This window comes from Convolutriloba macropyga, chromosome 2 (assembly GCF_964194025.1).
Source record: "Convolutriloba macropyga chromosome 2, txConMacr16.3, whole genome shotgun sequence".
Lineage (NCBI taxonomy): Eukaryota > Metazoa > Xenacoelomorpha > Acoela > Convolutidae > Convolutriloba > Convolutriloba macropyga.
Genome location: NC_134469.1, coordinates 18,857,746 through 18,877,688, shown reverse-complemented (window position 1 = coordinate 18,877,688; position 19,943 = coordinate 18,857,746). Strand labels below are relative to the sequence as shown.

General features: G+C 35.5%; 2 protein-coding genes across 3 annotated transcripts in view; both read right to left on the bottom strand.

Annotated features, from left to right (window-relative positions):
* The window catches only part of LOC142335174 (uncharacterized), a 35,972-nt gene extending 22,981 nt beyond the window's left edge, over window positions 1-12,991 (bottom strand). Inside the window, exons 1-2 of the mRNA XM_075383546.1 lie at window positions 12,623-12,991; window positions 1,806-1,999 (exon numbers count right to left, since the gene is read on the bottom strand). Of these exons, the coding sequence (XP_075239661.1) occupies window positions 1,806-1,999; window positions 12,623-12,817 (389 nt within the window). The 5' untranslated portion in view covers window positions 12,818-12,991. The remainder of the gene's footprint in view (window positions 1-1,805; window positions 2,000-12,622) is intronic.
* The window catches only part of LOC142357659 (isocitrate dehydrogenase [NAD] subunit gamma, mitochondrial-like), a 545,753-nt gene that overhangs the window by 380,460 nt on the left and 145,350 nt on the right, over window positions 1-19,943 (bottom strand). The window lies entirely within an intron of this gene.

Here is a 19,943-nt window from a genome sequence, read left to right as displayed (position 1 = left end):
AAAAATATAGCTTTTTTCTTGACCCTAAGAAAGCTTTTGATACCCTTGATCATTCTATACTTCTTTATAAATTAGAAACCAACGGCATCCGTGGCATTTGCCTTAAATGGTTTCGCTCCTACCTAACAAATCGAAAACAGCGCGTTGAAGTTAATGGTGTTTCCTCTGGATGGCGCAACATATCCTGTGGTGTCCCCCAGGGCTCTATATTAGGGCCCCTCCTCTTCTTAGTTTATATCAACGACTTACACCGCTCATGTCCATCAACCGAGGTGCTTCTTTTTGCCGACGATACAAACCTAACTGCTATTAACTGCCAAATAAACAACTTACAAAGCGATCTTGCTAACCTCAATAATTGGCTGAATGCCAATAAACTTGTTCTTAATATGTCTAAAACAGTTCAAATGAACATTAACATTAACGCTTACAGTTTGTTCTCAATTAATAACTTTGTAGTTCAGGTAAAACCTGTATGCAAGTATTTGGGCATTTACATTGATAATAAGCTCTCCTTCCAATCGCATATGGATTTTGTTAAAGTGAGACTCGGTAAACAAAGTGGTATTATATCGAAGCTACGACACTATGTACCTAGAGCTCAGTTAATTAACTACTATCGTACAAACGTTGTACCAATAGTTCAGTATGGCCTTTTAGATTACGGTTGCTGTAGTTATAAATCATTAGAACCCTTATATATCCTTCAAAAGAAAATTCTGAAGTTCATTTACTTCCGCAAAAGACGCGAAAACTGTGATGATATATTTCAAAGCAATTGCTTATTAACAATATATGAGCTACACGTCTATGAACTTCTCAAATTTGTTCTTAGATCGCTTAAACAACAACATTGCCCAACTTTTTTAAACGATTTATTTAAGTTTTCAGAATCTAACCGAAATACACGCCGTGCATCAGCTGGATTATTAGCAGAACCATTCTGTAAAAGACAAATTGAACGATTTTCTGTTAGATATCGTGCAACCAAACTTTTCAACATGCTAAAAACCTGTGGCGTCATTCCACACAACATATTAGATCTGCCCTTTTCAAAAATTTCACATTTGTATCATAATTGGAAAGACATATATATACTACAAAACCGTGAATTGATAAAACATATTTTTGATTTTTAGCTTCCCAATTTTTTCAATACCTTTGGCTGCATGCTACAGGACCTTCAATTTTGGGCCCTGATTCTAGCCTAAAAGTTTCACCCCTCTAGATCTTCAAGTTTTCGAGATATCGCATTTTTTTCATTTTTTGAAAAAAATTTTAAGGACTTAGAAAATTTTCGAAAAAAAAATAGATTTTTTTTTCTCTCGTTAGCAGCAGGCTATGCAGTGTGTTTATCAATCTATACATGTGGGCACTCCGCTTTCTGTCAACAACAAAAATTTTTTTTCTCGACCAATTTTGGCATAGCTGACAAATTTTTTTTCCTTTCATTTTCCTTTAATTGAGCAAATTGATATTGCATTAAGCCACCAGGGCAGAAGTCTTGTGGACTGTATTGTCCCGTTATCTGTCCTTTCCGGGTCTCATTTGATATTTAAATTTATAACTTGTTATTCATTTAATATATTACTTGAACCCAGATAAATAAATTCTTTCTTTCTTTCTTTCCAGAAATTAAAAAAAAAATATTTGGGCTATTATCATTTTTATCCCCTATTATATCACCCAATTATTATTAGGACTATTATCATTCTTTCCAGCTGTTTGTCGTTTTTTTTACAAGGCGTTCCTTTTGTGCCTGCTTTTGAATTTGCTTTCATACATGAATTGATTTAGAAATGAACCTGGCAGCGAGTGTCTCTGTAATGTTGTGGGGTGGGAGATAGAACTTGAGAAATCTGTCAAAGTTGGCTTCCTCTCCACTCTGCAGCATCAAACACATCTCACGAGTTGGGCCACTCTTCAGCACTATTCTATTGCTGCTGCTCGAGTTGGGAGAAGGGTTTGTCCCATTCTGCGCATGGGGCGGAGGGGGAATCTGAACAGTGAAGAAGAATTATTCGTATTTCGTCAAGATTGAGAAAAAATTATTGAGCTTGATTTCTATTCATTTTAAAGATTTTCACTTTATTCGCCCACAATGATCTTCTCAACAACCGGCTCCCCACAACTTAGATAGAAATTAAGAGCGATTTATTGACCAATCAGGGAGCATGAATTTCTCCATAGTGTAGAACAAGGGTCCGCAATCGTATTGACAGTGATTAGCTCATTTGAATTTTATGCACATATCTGGAGCAATTTATATAACATAGGCGGTAAATTGACGGAAAATAGCCGCCGTTGACCCGCTTGACGCATATCAGGATTGAAACTCAATTATTTCATTTCATTTAGAAAATGCTATCGAAGTTATCATTACCATCAAACTCAATCTCTAAGACCTTTAAACGAATAGGGTTTAGACAGCAAACACCAATTTTGTAGAAAACCAATGCAGACAAAGTAAAAGGACAAGACAAACGACATATGGCAAAAAAACGGTTAACTATTGTCATTGAAAATTAGTGAAACCAAAGTCGATGAAACACACAAACAAAACTTGAACTCTTCAACATCTAATGCCCCGTCTATCAATAAAAAGGATACCAAATTTGAAGAAAACGATTAGGGGACCACGCAACTAAAGTAACAATTGCAGGCAACAATCAAAATTTCAAAAATCAAACAAATAGTGTCAAAGTTGATTAAAACATTAACAATGAAGTTAAACCACTAAATAGATTCAATTATGCCTGATTGTAGAGCAAATGAGACCTATCATTGATTAGACTAACAGACACGAAAACAAAAATTACAGAAATGGTCTAAATTCAAAAATATCAAATATTTTTTTACACAAGTCATGCCAAAGTCGTGAAAACTGTTAGATATGAATAACAACTAGAAAATAGATTCACATATATCCTATTTGTGAGCATAGGGCTCATTCATTATTGAGATTACGAGACAAAACAACAATAACAAAATCAATAATAACATTTTTTTAATTATTTTTTTGAAAACAAGGTGTCAAAGTAGTTAAAACAATTAGATATGAATAAAACTCTTCATAAACTCATAAGAGAACCACTTAGAGTTGTAAATATTGAGACAAAGCCACAAAACAGAAAAAAACTACAAACGAAAAAAATCAAAAAACGCTAATATTTCTTTGAAAACAGTTGGAGTCAACGTCGTTAAAACCGTTAAATTGAGCTCAAAAAAATTAACTCCGCCGGATTAATTGATACGCATAATCGATCATTGATACGCATAATCGATCATTGATACGCATAATCGATCAGACTAGTTAACAGAGCACCTAAAGAACAACAAACATGGAAAATCCAAAAATCAATATAGTTCATACAAATAGCGTTACACTCTCTGAAAACCATGGGTATAACTACGCAATATTAAAACAAATCGATTTTCTACAGCCACTTGAGAATAAGACAGTCACCGAAGTATATGACCCTATATGAGAAAAAATTAAGAAGAAAACTAAAAACAATTTGAAAATTTGTTGTAAGATCTAGTGTCTTAAGAATCACTGCTAACAACATCAATTTCTCTACGCTTCTTTAGAAGGAGTACAAAACATAAACTCCTTTGGAAAGACGATATTTTTCAGACACTCAATTGACTTGTTAACGACTTTGAAAAACATTTGCTAAAAAAATTCCAACATAAAACTAAAAGATTACTTCAAATACTGCTTTATCATTCCACTTAAGAATCGGAGTGAAAATATTCACGCTCCTACCTCGCTTTTCGCTCCATTTTCTGTTTTGGTGTGATTAAAATCACCGCTCTATATTTGACTTCAAAAATCGTGAAAATGTGCGATTAGTGTGATATTAAAAAAAGACAGCGCCCCAATAAAACAAATTCTTTCAATGGTAAAAAAAGATAAACAAAATAATAGCCATTGAAAGGCTGACAGCGGCTGTTAATAACACTAAGTAAAGATTAGAGGGGGCGATTGCCTACAACGTGTAAAAAAGAGCCGCTATGCAAAAAGCCAACACCCAATTTAACATCTCAAAGCGTAACTATTACTGCCAAGTTGTTCTAGATTTAAGTATGGGACATTTTGTTTTAATTCCCATTGTGGTAGCTACTTTCGAAGCGATGGCAACCTTCAAAGTTGAACAAGTAAGACTAACATCAATTTTTTACTCACTCAAAAATCTTTGATTGTTTAAAGTTTTCATTGATAAGCGTCTTGATTTCAAACTCCATATTGAACACTTTCGCAAAAAAAACTAGCAAATTTCAATGTTGTTTTGAGCTAGAATTTTATTCTCGAAAGCCTTTTTAATTGGCTTATGCATAACAGCTAAGCCAAACCAATCAAATCGCATGGCAATTTAGCTTATGGTTTTGCATCAAAAACTAAACTCAATTTATTGTCAACAAAAACTATTTTAATAACTATTTATTCAAGAGGAGACCATGTATGTTATCTTTTAAAGCTATCAAACCTGCTCTCAGTTTTTAATTTATATCTTGACGTTCTTGTAAAGGAGGTCCTAGACCAGCTTGCGAAAAATTCTTTAGATTTCCTCTAAGTTGCCCGTAACAAGTCCGTCATTCGTTAGGTCGCTCTTACATACACCAAAAATCGAAACACTCAGAAAGATCCTTGCAATTTTCGTTCAAAAATTCTCAATTACTTTGCCATGGACAAATCTCTTGCCAAGACTCATACCTAAAAATGAAGTGTTTCGATTTGGACTAACATTAGGACATACTTCGATAATACAGACGTTTTTAATGCGTTTTATTAGGTATTTCACGTTTATAAAGTCTTTCTGGGCACTTGAAAAGTTGTTTGACTTGTATGGTGTTTACATTAGTGAATTGAGTTAATGTTCGGTAATAATTGTTTATATCTACCGCCATTTGAATTCAAATCATAAACATAGATGACAGATAGGCGGAATAGCTGCGAAATAGACTTGCATGTCGAATAATATCGATAGAAACAGAGAGATAAGCTGAAAAGGTAATCGATTCCACTCAAAAATCTGTGAAAATACATTCACCGATATATTACTAAAGAACGTTAAAACTCATTCCGCAGAAGCCTTTTCACGAGTAACCTTTATTGAATTAACTTTTAACTTTTCAGTAACCATTAACTTTTCACGTGAATTGAGTTGATGTTCGGTAATAATTGTTTATATCGACTGCCACCTGAATTGGAATCTTAAACAAAAGATGGCAGATTGACCAAATAGCCGCGAAATAGACTTGCGTGTCCTATAATATAGATAGAAACATAGATATAAGCTAAAAAGGTAATCGATTCCACTCAAACAGCTGTGAAAACACACTTAGCGATATATTAAAAAAGACTGTTAAAACTCATTCCGCGGAAGCCTTTTCACGAGTAACCTTTATTACACATACGAATTCCTTTGAGCTCAATTTAATTCAAATAAAACTTAAGTTTAAAAAGAGCAAACGTCCTTTTATTGAATGAGATCAGGAAAATTGACTTTCAAACTTGCTTTGCAAATAAAAAACGAAAAAAGAGCGTGAAACGGCAGAAAAAAACAGAGCCGAAAGACTCCAGAACCGACTTAAAGTACAAGTACACATTTTCTTAAGCCCCAGTCAGCCACTCAGTGAATAAAATTAGCCCATTTATTAAATCTAACCAATTTGAAACAGTAACAGGAAAGAGAAAATGGGAAAAGCCAAAGTACTACTTCTTGATTGTTAGTTAGGAATAACCTTTACTAAATTCTTCTGCTCGGTCATTGCACTACGCAATGCCAGTCAGAGAAACACTAAACAATAAAAAAGGTAAACAATGAAAAATCATAAAATAGAAATTTGTATTAAAACAATTGAAAAATTATAACAAAATGGCAAAAAATTGATTACAATTGACCCATTTATTTTAGCAAACTCAACTCAAAATTAAAACCCATTAAATCGAAGGACCAACTAAACCACTAATATAACTAATTTCAACTTGAAAAATTCCAGATACTATGAAAAATAGAATAAGAGTACAGCTGAAAAGCATCCAACAGGGTAAAATGGCAAGTATAGCTCAAAAATTGCACCTAAAAGTCAAATATTTTATCAAATGATCAAAAATGCCTCCAAATGTACTAATCATAGTGTGGTTACTTGAGACAAACACTTATCCGATAAAATTAAGTGAAAACTTCAAAAAGTGAGAAAGCCGTATATGATCAAAAATTCACACGCTTAGCGAAATTTCTTCACACCTACTTTTCTCGCTCTCTCAGAATAATGCATGACCGAAAATCACTCTTAATTTATCTCTTTTGACTTTTGTTCAGCAGATTGACCTAAACACATCTTTTCACGTGCTGCATTAGACTTCCTCTAAAACACATCCTCTTCGCAGCTATAAAAAAAAACAGTATTTAAACAAAGTAACATAGTAAGATTGTCTAGGGACGTGGTAACAACTATATTATTGACCAATTATAGATAATATTCCACTAGTTACGCTCTCGTAGACTTAAATTCACACAAACCTGTTTTTTAGAATACATTGTCGCCAAATTATTTTATGAACAATTTATCTATGAAAAGATTTGTAATGTTAATCAATCAGTAGTTCCTCTTGGACCACACATTTTAGCTAACTGCAAAGCGATGGGTAAATAGAACTCATAAAAAAACTGGAAGTTAGAATAGAGTAGAAGAGAATAGAATAGAAGCTTCGCCATTCAAAGCTGTATGCCTGCTATAATTGGAGCACCCGGTCAAATAATTTTCGATTTTTCGCGTTCGGAATTCCAGTCCCCAACTATCGCTTAACAATTCATTTCAACCATTTGCTTCTTCCATGCTAAAATGTCGTATTTAATTTCTTGAAGTTTTGTATCTCGATGCCTATATGCTTACCAAGAGGCAAGATGAAAAAAAACATTACCGATAAAACAAACCACATACAAATTTGTCGAAATTGTGAGATTGGGCAAGTTAAGGCAAAATAAGTGATGTTGAAAACATTTACCATATTTGGCTGGGCTGAAACCAAAAAAACAATAAAGTTTAACAATTATTGCTACCTTTGCGACGACTCAAGTAACGTAAAAATTTCGAAAGCATCGAGCTGAAGAAAACTGAACGAACAAACTGCATCTTGAAAACACAGACGATTTCCGAAATTCTACAGGAAAGTTTCTGAGCGCAATATAAGCAATCACAAAATAGAAAAACAGAACACATCAAAAATGTTTCTTCTAAAAGATGTCTACCAAATGCGGAAGAGAAAAAAAATTCAAAAAACACTTTTAAAAAAACAATTGGTAAATGAGTATAAAAATGTTTCAAACGCAAACCAATAAATGAATTATATAATACCGCATTGGAGAGCCGACGGTACCGGCCATTAACAAGACTACATGACACGACAAACAAAACAATAACAAATTATAACCAAATTATATCTATTGGAGCAACAAAGTCAAAACATCATCAGATAAAAACGTAACAAAACAAATCGAATCATACTTCTTTTCAAAGCAGCTGGGACCTGTCCCTAACGAGATTTGGGCAACAAGAAAAAAAAACAAGAAAAAAAGAAGTAAAGTCATAACAACCATCAGCTTTAAGCTATAAAAACTATATAGAATCTTATGTAACTCCTTCGGAGACGTTGGGAACGGTCACTAGTGAGACAATGGATTAAAAAATGCCAAATTGCAGAGCCAATGAGACCTGCCATTGATGAATTTAGGAGACAAGATAACAACAAAATCAATTAACAAAAAACAAACGTTAACTACGACAAAAATCAACATTTATGTTTTCAGACAATTAATGACAAAGTCAAGGTGGCATCAAATAAGACCACACAAAAGTCTAAAAAGTATCAGATAAAGCACCAAAAGTGCAAAAAAACTATATAGCATTGAGACGTGTAATTTTGAGACTTGGAGACAAGATAAACAAAATAAAACAACCGACTAACGTCGGGCGAATTGCTCTCAAACGACCGGCAAGCGGTTGGCTTCGTCAGTAGCTAGCCATGGGGGGGTGCACCAGGGGCTGATGGGGGGGCAACACTGGGTTGGGGGGCATCAGCGCAGTGGGGGGGTGGAGGCAATAGTGGGGGTGGGGGTCAACAGGGGGGGGGGTGTCAACCTCTAAGAACCGCCCTTCACGCCATAAGTTTAAATCTCCAAAACAGTTTGAGCTGAAACAGAGCTGAAGGGCTCTAAGAGCACTTAATGCCCGCTGGGCGCTACCTGTTTATCCCGTTTTTGAGGACGAAAAGTCAAAAGCGTCAGACGAAAAATTGGTCAAGCAAAAAATCGCATTAAAAAAGACCGACAAGACTAATATAATTGCTAAACTTCGTTTGAGAGCAATTTAAAACATAGGAACGTTAATTTCGACTAATAATCAATATCTACTTTTTAAAAAATAATAATAACTAAATTAAAATGGCATGAGATAAAACTAAACAAAAGGCTAACTAGCTTCAGATAAAGCATCAGATAAAAGGGTAAATCGCGAACAAAAAGAAAACTTGTACGTCTCCAGAAAGCATTGGAACCGGTCCTGAATGAGACTAAGTGACAAATCGGCAAAAAGAACATATGGGAAAGTCAGTAATACTGTCAGCCCTGAATGGAACTTATGAAATGGGCTCTTTTATACCCGCATAGGAACCCCTTGAGACCTCTCATTATCCAGAATGTCATAAGACTACAAAAACAGCGACATGTACATGCATAAAACAAACATTCAATTTCAATGCATAAAAAACGTCGAAGCCGTTAAAACCAAGAGCTAACCATTAAAGCCATATAAATTCAATTGATTCCGTCTTCAAAGTCAATAGGAACTGTCATTTATGTTCTAATGTGAAGAGAAAACGAAGTAAACAAAATATCTGGAAATATCAAAACTTAAGAAAACTTGACGTATCAGCGCCACAAAATCATGAATTAAAAAACAACCAATATGAATATATAACTCTTTCCCAAGAAAGATTCAACCGACGTTTACTGAGACTGCTAGTAATTGACAGAAATAAAAAATGGCAAAGTTAAAAAATAAACCGATTTTGTTAAAACAATTTTCAAATCATAACAACCATAAACATTCAACAGACAAAAAAAGACAAATCAACTTAAAAGCCACCAGTACTTCTCAAGGGTTGGAAACACTAAGTCTTATGACTACAAAAACAACAACGAATACTGCACGAGATGTTAACTCTACAAAAAATTTTACAAAAACATTGTTGAAGCCATTAAACCATAAACTATCAATTTGAAAGATTGACTATTTGATTGGATCAAACTTGAACATCATTGAGCTCTCATTTTCAGAGGGACTAAAAGAACGAAAAAGAACGAAAAAAGAGTTCACCAGTATCAAAAAGCCAAAATTTTTATGAAACCGCGCAGTTCGAAGCTATAAAACAATCATCAACTGCAACACAAAAACCATAAAATGGTTAATTTTTCACCAATTAGTGATGGGACATGTCATAAATCAGTAAGATACAAGTTGTCAAAAAGAAGAACAAAAGGCGCAGGGTTCAAAAAGTCAGAAGATTTTCAAAACAATTCATTTCAAACTAATAAATACAATTTGCTATCATCTGAAATCAGTGAAAAAAAGTCCTTTCATAACTCCAGAGGAAGCAACTGAAACTTGTTGTCTAGAATATGTGATACTACAAAAAGAACGACATAAACGAGGGTTTCGAAGCCATTAAAACCATGCGCTATTCACTAAGAATATTCTGCCATCAATTGCGTTTTCTTCTAAGGCCAATGGCACAGGTTATTAAGGTGATAATCTGACAGGGCAACAAAAAATAACTTCAAAAAAAGGCAAATAGCCAAAATTGGAAAATAATGAACACTCGTGTTATCGAAACAATTAAACCGTTGATAAAAACATAACCGCTTTAAACCTTGAACTTCTTATTTAAACTTTTAACTATAGAAAGAAGTCGCAACCTGTGTTTACTGAGAATAAGCTAAGTTCAACGAATCCAAAATAAAGCGGCAAAGTTCAAAAGATATAACAAACATATTCAAACTCACAAGAGCCATTAGGTATCAAAGGAAAGGATCACATAGGTCAATTTAAACAATTTAGGAAGACATCTGGATCTTTCATTAATGGTAATCAGTCATGAGACTGTAAAAAGATCAACAAAATTTTATTTGGCACTAAGTGAAGCACTTTGGATGACTGTTTTAAGTTACCGAAAATCGGCTTTTTATTCCAGTTCACTCTAAAAGGAAGGGGAATGAAAACCAGCCTTCTTTTGAGTTTTTCAAAAATTTGAAAGCAGTTTTTAGGGTTCTATTTTCTAAAAACTGATGAAGCCTATTTGGTGCAATTTTTGATGAAAAAGGCTGAAATTAAAAAAAAATTAAGCAAACTTTGAGCGAAAACTTTTGGGTCAAACGATTCAGCAACCCTCTATAATTATACGCAAAACCAATTACACTAATTTTTACACTCTTTATAAGATGCAGAAGTGAAACTAGGCCTCTTTTGAGTCAATTCGGAAATTTTTTACACTCTTTATAAGAAGCAGAAGTGAAACTGGGCCTCTTTTGAGTTCTATCCGGAAACAATTTAGCATTATAGCATTACTTGCGCTACAATTGTCGGATCAAACGATTCAGCAAGAGGCAAATCAATAACTTGTTAAGAAAATTTTAAAATTGACAACAAATTTTGAGAAAATTCTGGAAAACGTGAACAAAATCAACGGGTATGATTCAATATTTCATAAAATTTTTAACCTCGATAACTGCCTGGAACCACAAAATTCGAAAAAAAAATCGTTCAAATTAGATTCTAAGCCGTACGGGCTTTCTAATGATATCACTCAAAACTGTACGGTAAATATATCGTTCGGGCAAAATTGACAGCACAAAAAACCAGTTAAGCATATAGTTACTACCCCACTCTAAACAACAACCTATATAAAGCAACTATCCTTTTATAGTTGTCAGGATAAAAAACCCAATGCCAAAACACTTAATGAGACAAAAATAATGAGACGAAATATGCCTTATTTAACACTATTGCTGAAATTATCACGAAGACTATTTTCAATAAAACCGCCTGAGTGAGATAGTTTAAAATGTAATAAAAATTTTTACCAAACAGTAAAAACCCAAGACAATGGTCATGTGGACAGGAGCAAGGCCATTCGTCGGCTGCGCCAGGGACTTCATATTTCTCAGCAAGAATGAAGAAAACGTTTTCAAAACTATTTGCAAATAAGAACGGCGACCTTAGGAGTTGCAAACGCTTAACTCAGTAACCAACACGTATTAGTTTGTCAAATTTCGATCTTTCACATCTTTATACTCTGAGTGAAAAATAAAAACCAATTTCGGCGCACTGTTCATTTGACCTTGAGTAATAAACTACTGCCAGATGAGTTTAAAATTATTAGAGATAAAGCGAAAACCAAAAGTCAGGGACACGAAAGTCAGAAATTTTGTAAAAAAAACCTACACGAGTACATTAATTGCATCAAAAACTGATCCAGAGCAAATAAACACCAGCGTTAACAAACAAAGGGCTTGCGTGCAAAAAATCTGATTCAGCTGAGGCATTTCATAAGCGGCTTTAAATGCTTATATTGGAAAATTTTACCACCGACGAATTAAATTGAAAAAATGAAACAAATTGCGGTGCATTCTTCATCAGACAATTGGTAGTGAGCTACCGCCGGCTAAGTTCAACTGCTTTAAACTCTGAATATGAGCCATTTTAAACGCCAAAATAAAGAAGTCAAGCGAGAAAAATCACTTGAAACACGAGAAAAGCGGTCAGCAGATAATACGACCAGACAAAAAGCACTAGTACAAAAATTGATGATCTTTTCCGTTTGTGCCCCCCCCCCCCAGATTAGTGGGTGCATATTATTTGCACCCCCAGACGCACGTGCAATATTTTTGCATAATGATTTAGCATGTAATGGCACGTGCTCTGTTACTGAGGGGAGCATAACGAACTGGGGAGGCACAAACGGAAAAAATCCAAAATCGAACAAAAGACCGATAGGACATAAATATTTGCGACAAACTTTGTTTGAGAGAACGTTAACACAATTTGGAAGAACTTTTATTTCTGAGTTCATTTTTAGAAGCAAAATACCATCAATTGAGTTCAGTTGCTTACAATTTTTTAATGAGACAGCAACGAATGTACGACTACAGTTGTTAAAAACTTCCTTCGCGGGTAATTAAAAACTTATTTTACAATTCGATTTTATTTAATTGTGTATTAGATGTTCAGTTGATTATATTCTGATAACCAACTGATGTTTCGACGAAAAAGTCAAGATATTAGCTGTAGCGCGCTGGAGTATTTAATTTTCAAAAAATTGTCATAAAAACTAAATTGAACAAAATTTCATGCTGTGCCTCATTTTGAAGTTTTTTAAGATAACTTTCTATAATTGAGCAGAGAATATATTTAAGTTGTGGGATCAAAATTTTCAGCAAGCAATTTTTTCATTTTTTTAATGTTACACCAGTGAGGTCAAATTTTTTAACGTAATTATTTATTTTCTTACGTGATTATATTCTCATTTCCTAAGTAAAAATCTATCTGTTTATTTTACCGGCTGAGGTTCTTTCTTAACAGCAACAGCGGGACTCAACGTAGGTGTGGGAGGCAGGGGATAGCCGGCTGTGACAATCGCAGTAGTCCTGAGTGACGCGTGTTGCAGTTGTGGTGGTTCCGAGGCAATGGAGCTTGCAGCTGCTGCGACGTTGCTTCGCACGAATTTGGCCAAAGTGATGTCTGCTAGACTCATTAGACAGATGATGGACGGCGGCGACGACAGCAACGACAACAAAATCAGAAGGTGCGATTTCCGCTTCTCTAATAATCATTAAATTTGATAGTTAATCTTTACTTAGTTACACCTCACAGATTAAGCATAATTGCTTTCCATATTTTACCGACTGCCATTCAGAAACCTAAAAAACAAATTACGTTCAAATTCAATGTTTCAGAAACAGAACTACACTTCCGCTCGACCAAGAGTTCTCATACAACTAGGGCATATTTTTATAAATTGTAACTTTTCATCAGAATTAAGAAACGTTATCTCTTCCAATTTTCTAAAACGTTTCCAAAACTTCGCAAAAAATATTCCGGAAACTTAAATTTGTTTTTTTGAGCTTTTTTGAAATCTGAAAATCTGTCAAACTAGAAATTGATCATTTTTTGAAAATATTTTAAAAAAACCCAAAATGTTACTTAAAATCTGTCACAGAACTCAAAATTGATACGATTATTTTAAAAAATGTTTTGTTTTGGGTTTTATCGAAAAAACCAGAAAATCAAAGAAGCTTTTTGTCGATATTGGATCTTTATTAGCAAGAAAACTCAATGAGCAGTGCAATAGAAAATATGACAAATTCATTTCAACCACTTTTGAACTGGGGCAAAATGACAAATGATGTCTTTTTTAAAATTAAGCGCCTCATTGTTAAAACAATTAGTGAATATCTAGCCATTATTTTTAAACAGATCGTAGATTATGCCCAAAATCCAATAAATCTAAATGACCAAAGTAGTGCGAATTTTTTAAGGACGGACACGTAACTAATCCCTTTAAATATAGACCCATCTCCCTAACCCCAATTTTCGGCAAAACTTTTGAGAAAATCAGATTCTAGAATGATGTTTTTATTTTGAAAAAAAAACAGATCTTCCCAAAATTTTTCCTTTTTTAAGCAAACGGTCAGCAGTAAATGCCATTAACGATATGCTAGAAAATCTGCAATTCAGTAGAGAAAAAACAGTCTCATTTTACGTAGTTGGACCTATCAAAAGCCTCTGACAGTTGATCATGAGATACTCGCACAAAAAATGTACCAGATCTTTTCAGAGGCAAATAGAAAGATCTTCTATAACCATGCCTCAAAAACAGACACTAATATGGTTGCTCTTAGTCAAAGAATTTATTATCAAGAGAAATTAGTTGTGGAGTTTCTCAAAGATCAGTACTTGGCCCTCTGATCTTCCTCATTTATATAAATGACCTTGCACTAGTACCCAAAACCAAATGCGCTATTTGCTGGCAAAAGAGATGTGTTTGGTAATTTCGAAGAACAAGAATACATGCATGAGCCTAATGCTGTATCAAAGTGGCTGCCAGGTACTACCAAGATGACTCCGAACAATCGAAAAACTCAGTTTCTTTTTTGGGTTCTGACTGTTCACTGAAACAGAAATTTACTTGGAATGAGCAAGTGATGGAGATGCGAAGGAGTGTGAAATAGAGGTATTTAAAATGATATCAATTTCTTATTTGGTGATCATATAAATTATGTTTGGCAAAAATGTAATCATTTTAATTACCGAAGAACATATACTTAGAAATACCTCAGCAGAACGTTGCGACACACAAACAGCATGTACAACCACTACACAAAATACGGATTTCTCGTTTACGGAATAGCAAAAAAGACCGACCTTTATAAAGCATCAAAAATATATTATTGCGGACAATTTTTGGGCTTTGAATTGAAACTAAGTAAGCCCCCGTAGATCCTAAAAACTGCGTCCATTTTTGAGCATCTGATATCATTTAAAGTTGGAGAAATAAACACCTATCGAAAAAACAAACAAACTCTTAACAAATCGAGAAATAACGATTTCGCTTGATGAGAGGCAGCTAAAACAATACCCATTACAGTGAAAGTTGACAAAAAACAGAATGAAACGCATATCTGTTCGAATTCCTTATATCTCTCTCGCAAAAATCTCGACAAATACGTAATTAAAAATACAAGCGATTGTGAGAAAAGTAATCTAATCTAAATAAAGGGTTACATGCTTTTGATAATTTTGTGATTCTTCTTTCAGAAATTTTGTTAAAGTAGACTTCCTTAACAAAAATGAAGAAACGATTTCTTTCCGTTGTTCTCGACCTTTTCTTCACCATTTTTCCAAAAATGTCATCTTTTTTTGAGACTAACTCTATAAGCAATATAAATTTGGTTTTCTCGAGAAAGCATTTCCTACTTTCTTGGGATAATTTTGGCTACTCGTTTTTTATGTGAAAAATTTGACCAAAAATTATTTCAGGCAAGTAAAGAAAAAGAGTGGCTGATTTTAGGACATCTTTGAAACAGTGCTCAAACATGCAAAATGCCTCCTACCATGCATTTGGTAGGGCGCTAAAACGAAGAAAAAATTATAAACAATTGTTATTATAATCTTACTGAAAACAGATTTATTATTATTAATCGTTAACTTCTGCTAGAGTAATATTACATTACACAACCGAGTGAACACAAGCGTGCTTACCTCATAGCGACTTCGTTGTTGCCAAAAGTTTTGATGTATAGAGCCCATGGTGGCACTCGGAGCCACCTGAGTACACCAGAGGAACTACTTGTATAAACTTCAGAGACACCATTCGAGACTACTCAATCACAGCAACGAAATTGGGAACAGACAACTTACCAATACATTAAACCACAACCTCAAATGCATGGGACCACGTGGCACGTGGGACCACGTCACAAAGAACATCCAAAATCGCCGCATAGCCGCCTGAGCAAGCTAATGGCGACTGGGGTTCCACAGGAGACACCGTTACTACAAAACAGTAGAGAGCAATGTCCTGAATTACAGAGCACCTATTTTGGACAATAAGCGGCTCTGTAAAAATGTTACATTAGTTAGCAACTTAAACAATGAGGAAGAAATGCTGCTTGTTAACGCTCACTACAATGTTAGCCCAGCAATTTTATGGCGGAAGTTTTTAGAGCTACCAGGACGACCAAAAACCACCCTACCGAGCAGTTTACGAACCATGAGACTGACAGTATATCAAAAGGGACTGTCTCTACATAACAACTAGTGAGTAAAAACTAAAAAGATGAACACGTGCTCAAACGTCTGCACAGAGCCACGTTAGTAGTATAAAATTCTGACTAGAACCTCAACGGGGGGGGGGGGGGACGGACAATTACTGCAGCGTGGCAATCTACAACGGGGTGGGACATTTTGAAATTTTTTAAAATGCAGTAAAATGTCCCCCCTATTTTTGAGGTTTTAGTCAGATTTTTTGAAGATTTTATGGTGCTATATTATTATTTCATTCGTCTTAATTTCTTTCGGCTATTTGAAACCAGTTCTTATTCTTTGCAAAATTTGCTACTTTGTTTATTTAATTTCCCCGCCATATTGTGCATCGCTAGACAAAGACGCATTGGAATGAGGTCATTTTACTCAACAATTTCACTCATTTTACTGCCTTATTATATAGTAATGCAAAACTTAGCGTGCACATATCCGATTTTCATGAAACATAACCCAATTTTTAGCCAAAAATGTTCCGATTTTTCGGTTTTTTCTCCCCCCACTAGATTTTTGCGGCGAGATCTTAGAAAAATTTGCCGACAGATCAAAAATTCGAGATAATGGGAATTAAATAAAGGGATTCAGGGGTACCAGGGGAGGCCGGCTTATAGGCATCTTTGGCTAAAAAAACATTTGTCTGCGAGCTGTAAAAAACTTGCCTTGATCATAGTTTCGTCCAAGAAAGTGTCAGTTCTCAAATACTCTTTATTATTATTACTAGCAACTTTCTATCACACTTTCTCAGTTTTAATCATCTGGCAACACTTTCTACACTATAAAAAAGTTGGCAATTACTCAAGCAGAGGATGTAAGGTTCTGACATTTTCTAAAGCAATTTTACCTACAGTTGATTGAATGAAAAAGATTTCAATATGCAAAGATAAAAGACAGGCTTTAAATACTGCTAAATTATTTTTTTGATTAACTGAAAGTCATATGTATTATATGACAAAATACTTCTGATAACTGAGTAAAAAATAAGTTGCCAACTTTTTTAACCCATCAAAAAGAAGTCAATTCAGTCAAAGGACATTTCTTCATTTCGTTTCAACTGGAGTTTGGAAGAGGTGTATCAATGGTGAAATCTAGCATCAAGAAAGGTAAAGCTTCTTTCTGCCAGCCTTTATGTAATTCAAATAAAGAGGTATCTGTTACATTTCGGACCAGGGTAACGGGTCCGACAATGGCTTCGAGAATTTGTGAAACTTTGGGGTCTTTGCTATTATACCCCCCCCCCCCCAGCTAAGTGGGTGTATTTTATTTGCACCCTCGAGACGCGCGTGCCATATTTTTCAGAAAACATAGCCTCCATTAAGGTATAATTACAATGATTGGGGGTATAGGTTTAAAATTTGATTAATAAAGATTAGTGCGGAGGTACACAAACAATTGATCACTTTTTTATTGCAAAACAGTCTAATATCTAGTCCAACTTTTTTTGGCAAAATTAAATGCTAACCAATTTTAGGAAAACAGCCGAGAAAGATCACGAACCTGAATAAAATAATCTTTTGTGTCAACCGAAATAGTGTGTTCGATTTTGACATCTGCCATTGTGGAAAGTGTCCGCTGAGCGAAAAGTTTCAGGTCGAGGGTCGAGTTGTCTGTGATCAAGGCAACGGAAACCTGATTATCTACCTCCGCAACAATTGAGTAAGTTTTTTTAAATGGTACCCGGCAAAGGGTTGGAACTATGCTCGATCCGGTTGTTTTTTGTTTGCTTTTTAACTTATTATATCAATGAACCGAACAAAGGGTAGGAGCTTTTGAAATAAAATCTGGTCCTGCGAAATTTTAAAACAACTTTTGAATAGAAATTACAACGGAATCAGTCAGTTTATATGACTCAAACATTGTTGAAAGGATCAGTAAATCACATACACAACTTTTTCTGGTTTCTCAAAAAAGTTTAACGACAAAAATTACAAAGTAAATAAACAATTAAGCCAAGCCCGCGAACTTTTTTTTGGTTTATACGTTGCATTAAACAATGTACAAATCTTTTATTTTCGATGTGTCTTGTTTGTACTGAATTGTAACCTTACTATTTAATTGAAACTAATCTCTATGAAAACTTTTGAAATGAGCTGAGAAAAGGCCAAAGTACCTTTTGGGTAATCTGTTGGCAGTTTGTTTCAAGTCAAAATCAAAAATCCAAAATTCCAATGAAAGACTGTGAACTCTGGAGGTTGAGCTCGCCGTAGAAGTTCTGGTCGCGAACTTTTGAGATCGGCTTTGCAATATATTGAGGTGGAGATCAAGCAGCTTCTAGCAATCGAGCTAGTGGTTCGCGGCGCACGTTGAGGGAGTTTTGTTTTGGGGTGGAGGATTTTTGATTGAGACTTGAAATAACTGCTGCTGGATTCTTGAGAGGAACTTTTTACTGCGAGAGTTGTTACTAGCTACAGGTTTGAATTACAATTTGTGGAATACAAGAGGGACCGGACGTTCAGCACTTCAACAAAAACTCTAAAAATTTGATATCAATTGGTGCTTACTTTTTTAAAGTTCTGTTCGCGGGCTTTTTAATGGTAAAAAACTTAGTTAGTCTGTGAACATGCATACACAAATCACTGAGTTTAATCTTCATCAGTTGATGAATAGTCTATAATGCGAGCTCCTGGTTTTTTCGCCGCTCCTTTTTTTGCGTTCTGCTTTCTCTTTTTGCTTTTCGGTGCTGGCAAAGTGACTTGATTCTCACTTGAAATACTTGCGTTATCCGATTCAATTGCTTGGTCCAAAATAAAACCATCGCAAGCTGGGTCTGTAGAAGACCCACTGTCCGATAACTCTGACATTTTGTCAAAATCTACCAAGTTTTCTTCTAATTCATCTTCACTATAATCACGTTGATAAAAACCTGGGTCTGGGGAGTTGAAACTTGAGTTGTGAATGGTGCTTGTTTGTGGAATGGTTGTTGTTGGTTGTTGCTTTGGCTGCTTATTTTTCTGCTGCTGGTTCTGTTTGCGCCTTTGCTGTGCATGCTGCGTGCTACCCTGCGCCTGCTGCGTGCTACCCTGCGCCTGCTGCGTGCTATCCTGCACCTACTGCGAGCTACCCTGCGCCTGCTGCGTGCTACCCTGCGCCTGCTGCGTGCTATCCCGCGCCTGCTGCGAGCTATCCTGCGCCTGCTGCGAGCTATCCTGCGCCTGCTGCGAGCTATCCCGCGCCTGCTGCGAGCTATCCTGCGCCTGCTGCGAGCTATCCCGCGCCTGCTGCGTGCTTTCCTGCTCGTTTTCGCTTGCATCAAGTGAACCCCAATCCGGCTCATCTAGTATTGCTTTGTAAAACATGTCCTCTCTCAATGAGTTGTCTCCATAGGGCAAAGTTGATACTTGGTCACTTAATATGAATCTTTTATCATCATAGCCCGACAATGATTTCTTGTTGACAACTATTGTGTGAAGCCTGTGGTTGCTATTCGGGTGTTGAGAAGACGCACAACCTCGCCACCCAAAAGAGTTTGCTTGTATAATTCATGGGTCATGCTGCGCCGTGCATCTTTTGTGACCCCTTTGGCTGATTGTTTGGTGCAACCTGAAAAAATAAAAACTTGGTTTATTTCAAATTTATCCCGTTTTTTCCATATCCCAAAAAAAAACTTGGTTTGCTAGAATGTTTTGCATATGCCTGTTGTTTTGATTACTTGTGTTTGTAGAGTGAAGGGGGGGGGGGGGGCTAGTGAAAAAGACTTGCCTTCAGCGAGCTTGATTGAATACAGCTTTGGCTTGAGTCCACAAAACTCAGCAATTGGCCGGCTTCCCATCTCGTCTTTGAATTTAAGAGTGACTCGTGCATTGTCCCTGCTGTATAGCGGGTGCTCAGGAGGGAAGTTTGAAAAATCAAATTGATCTGCAACCTGTTTTTTCTTCTGTATTTCTGCAAAGAAATCTCTTGAGCGCACTTCATATACGAAGGAGTCTGTGTCTGAATAAAGCAAATTGCAATCAAAGTTCTTCTTCATAACTTTGTAGTGAAACTCAAACATGAATTTCTTCGCCAAATCCAGTATACAAGCACCGACGATGGTTGGTTTGTCCCACAGTATTTCTGATTGT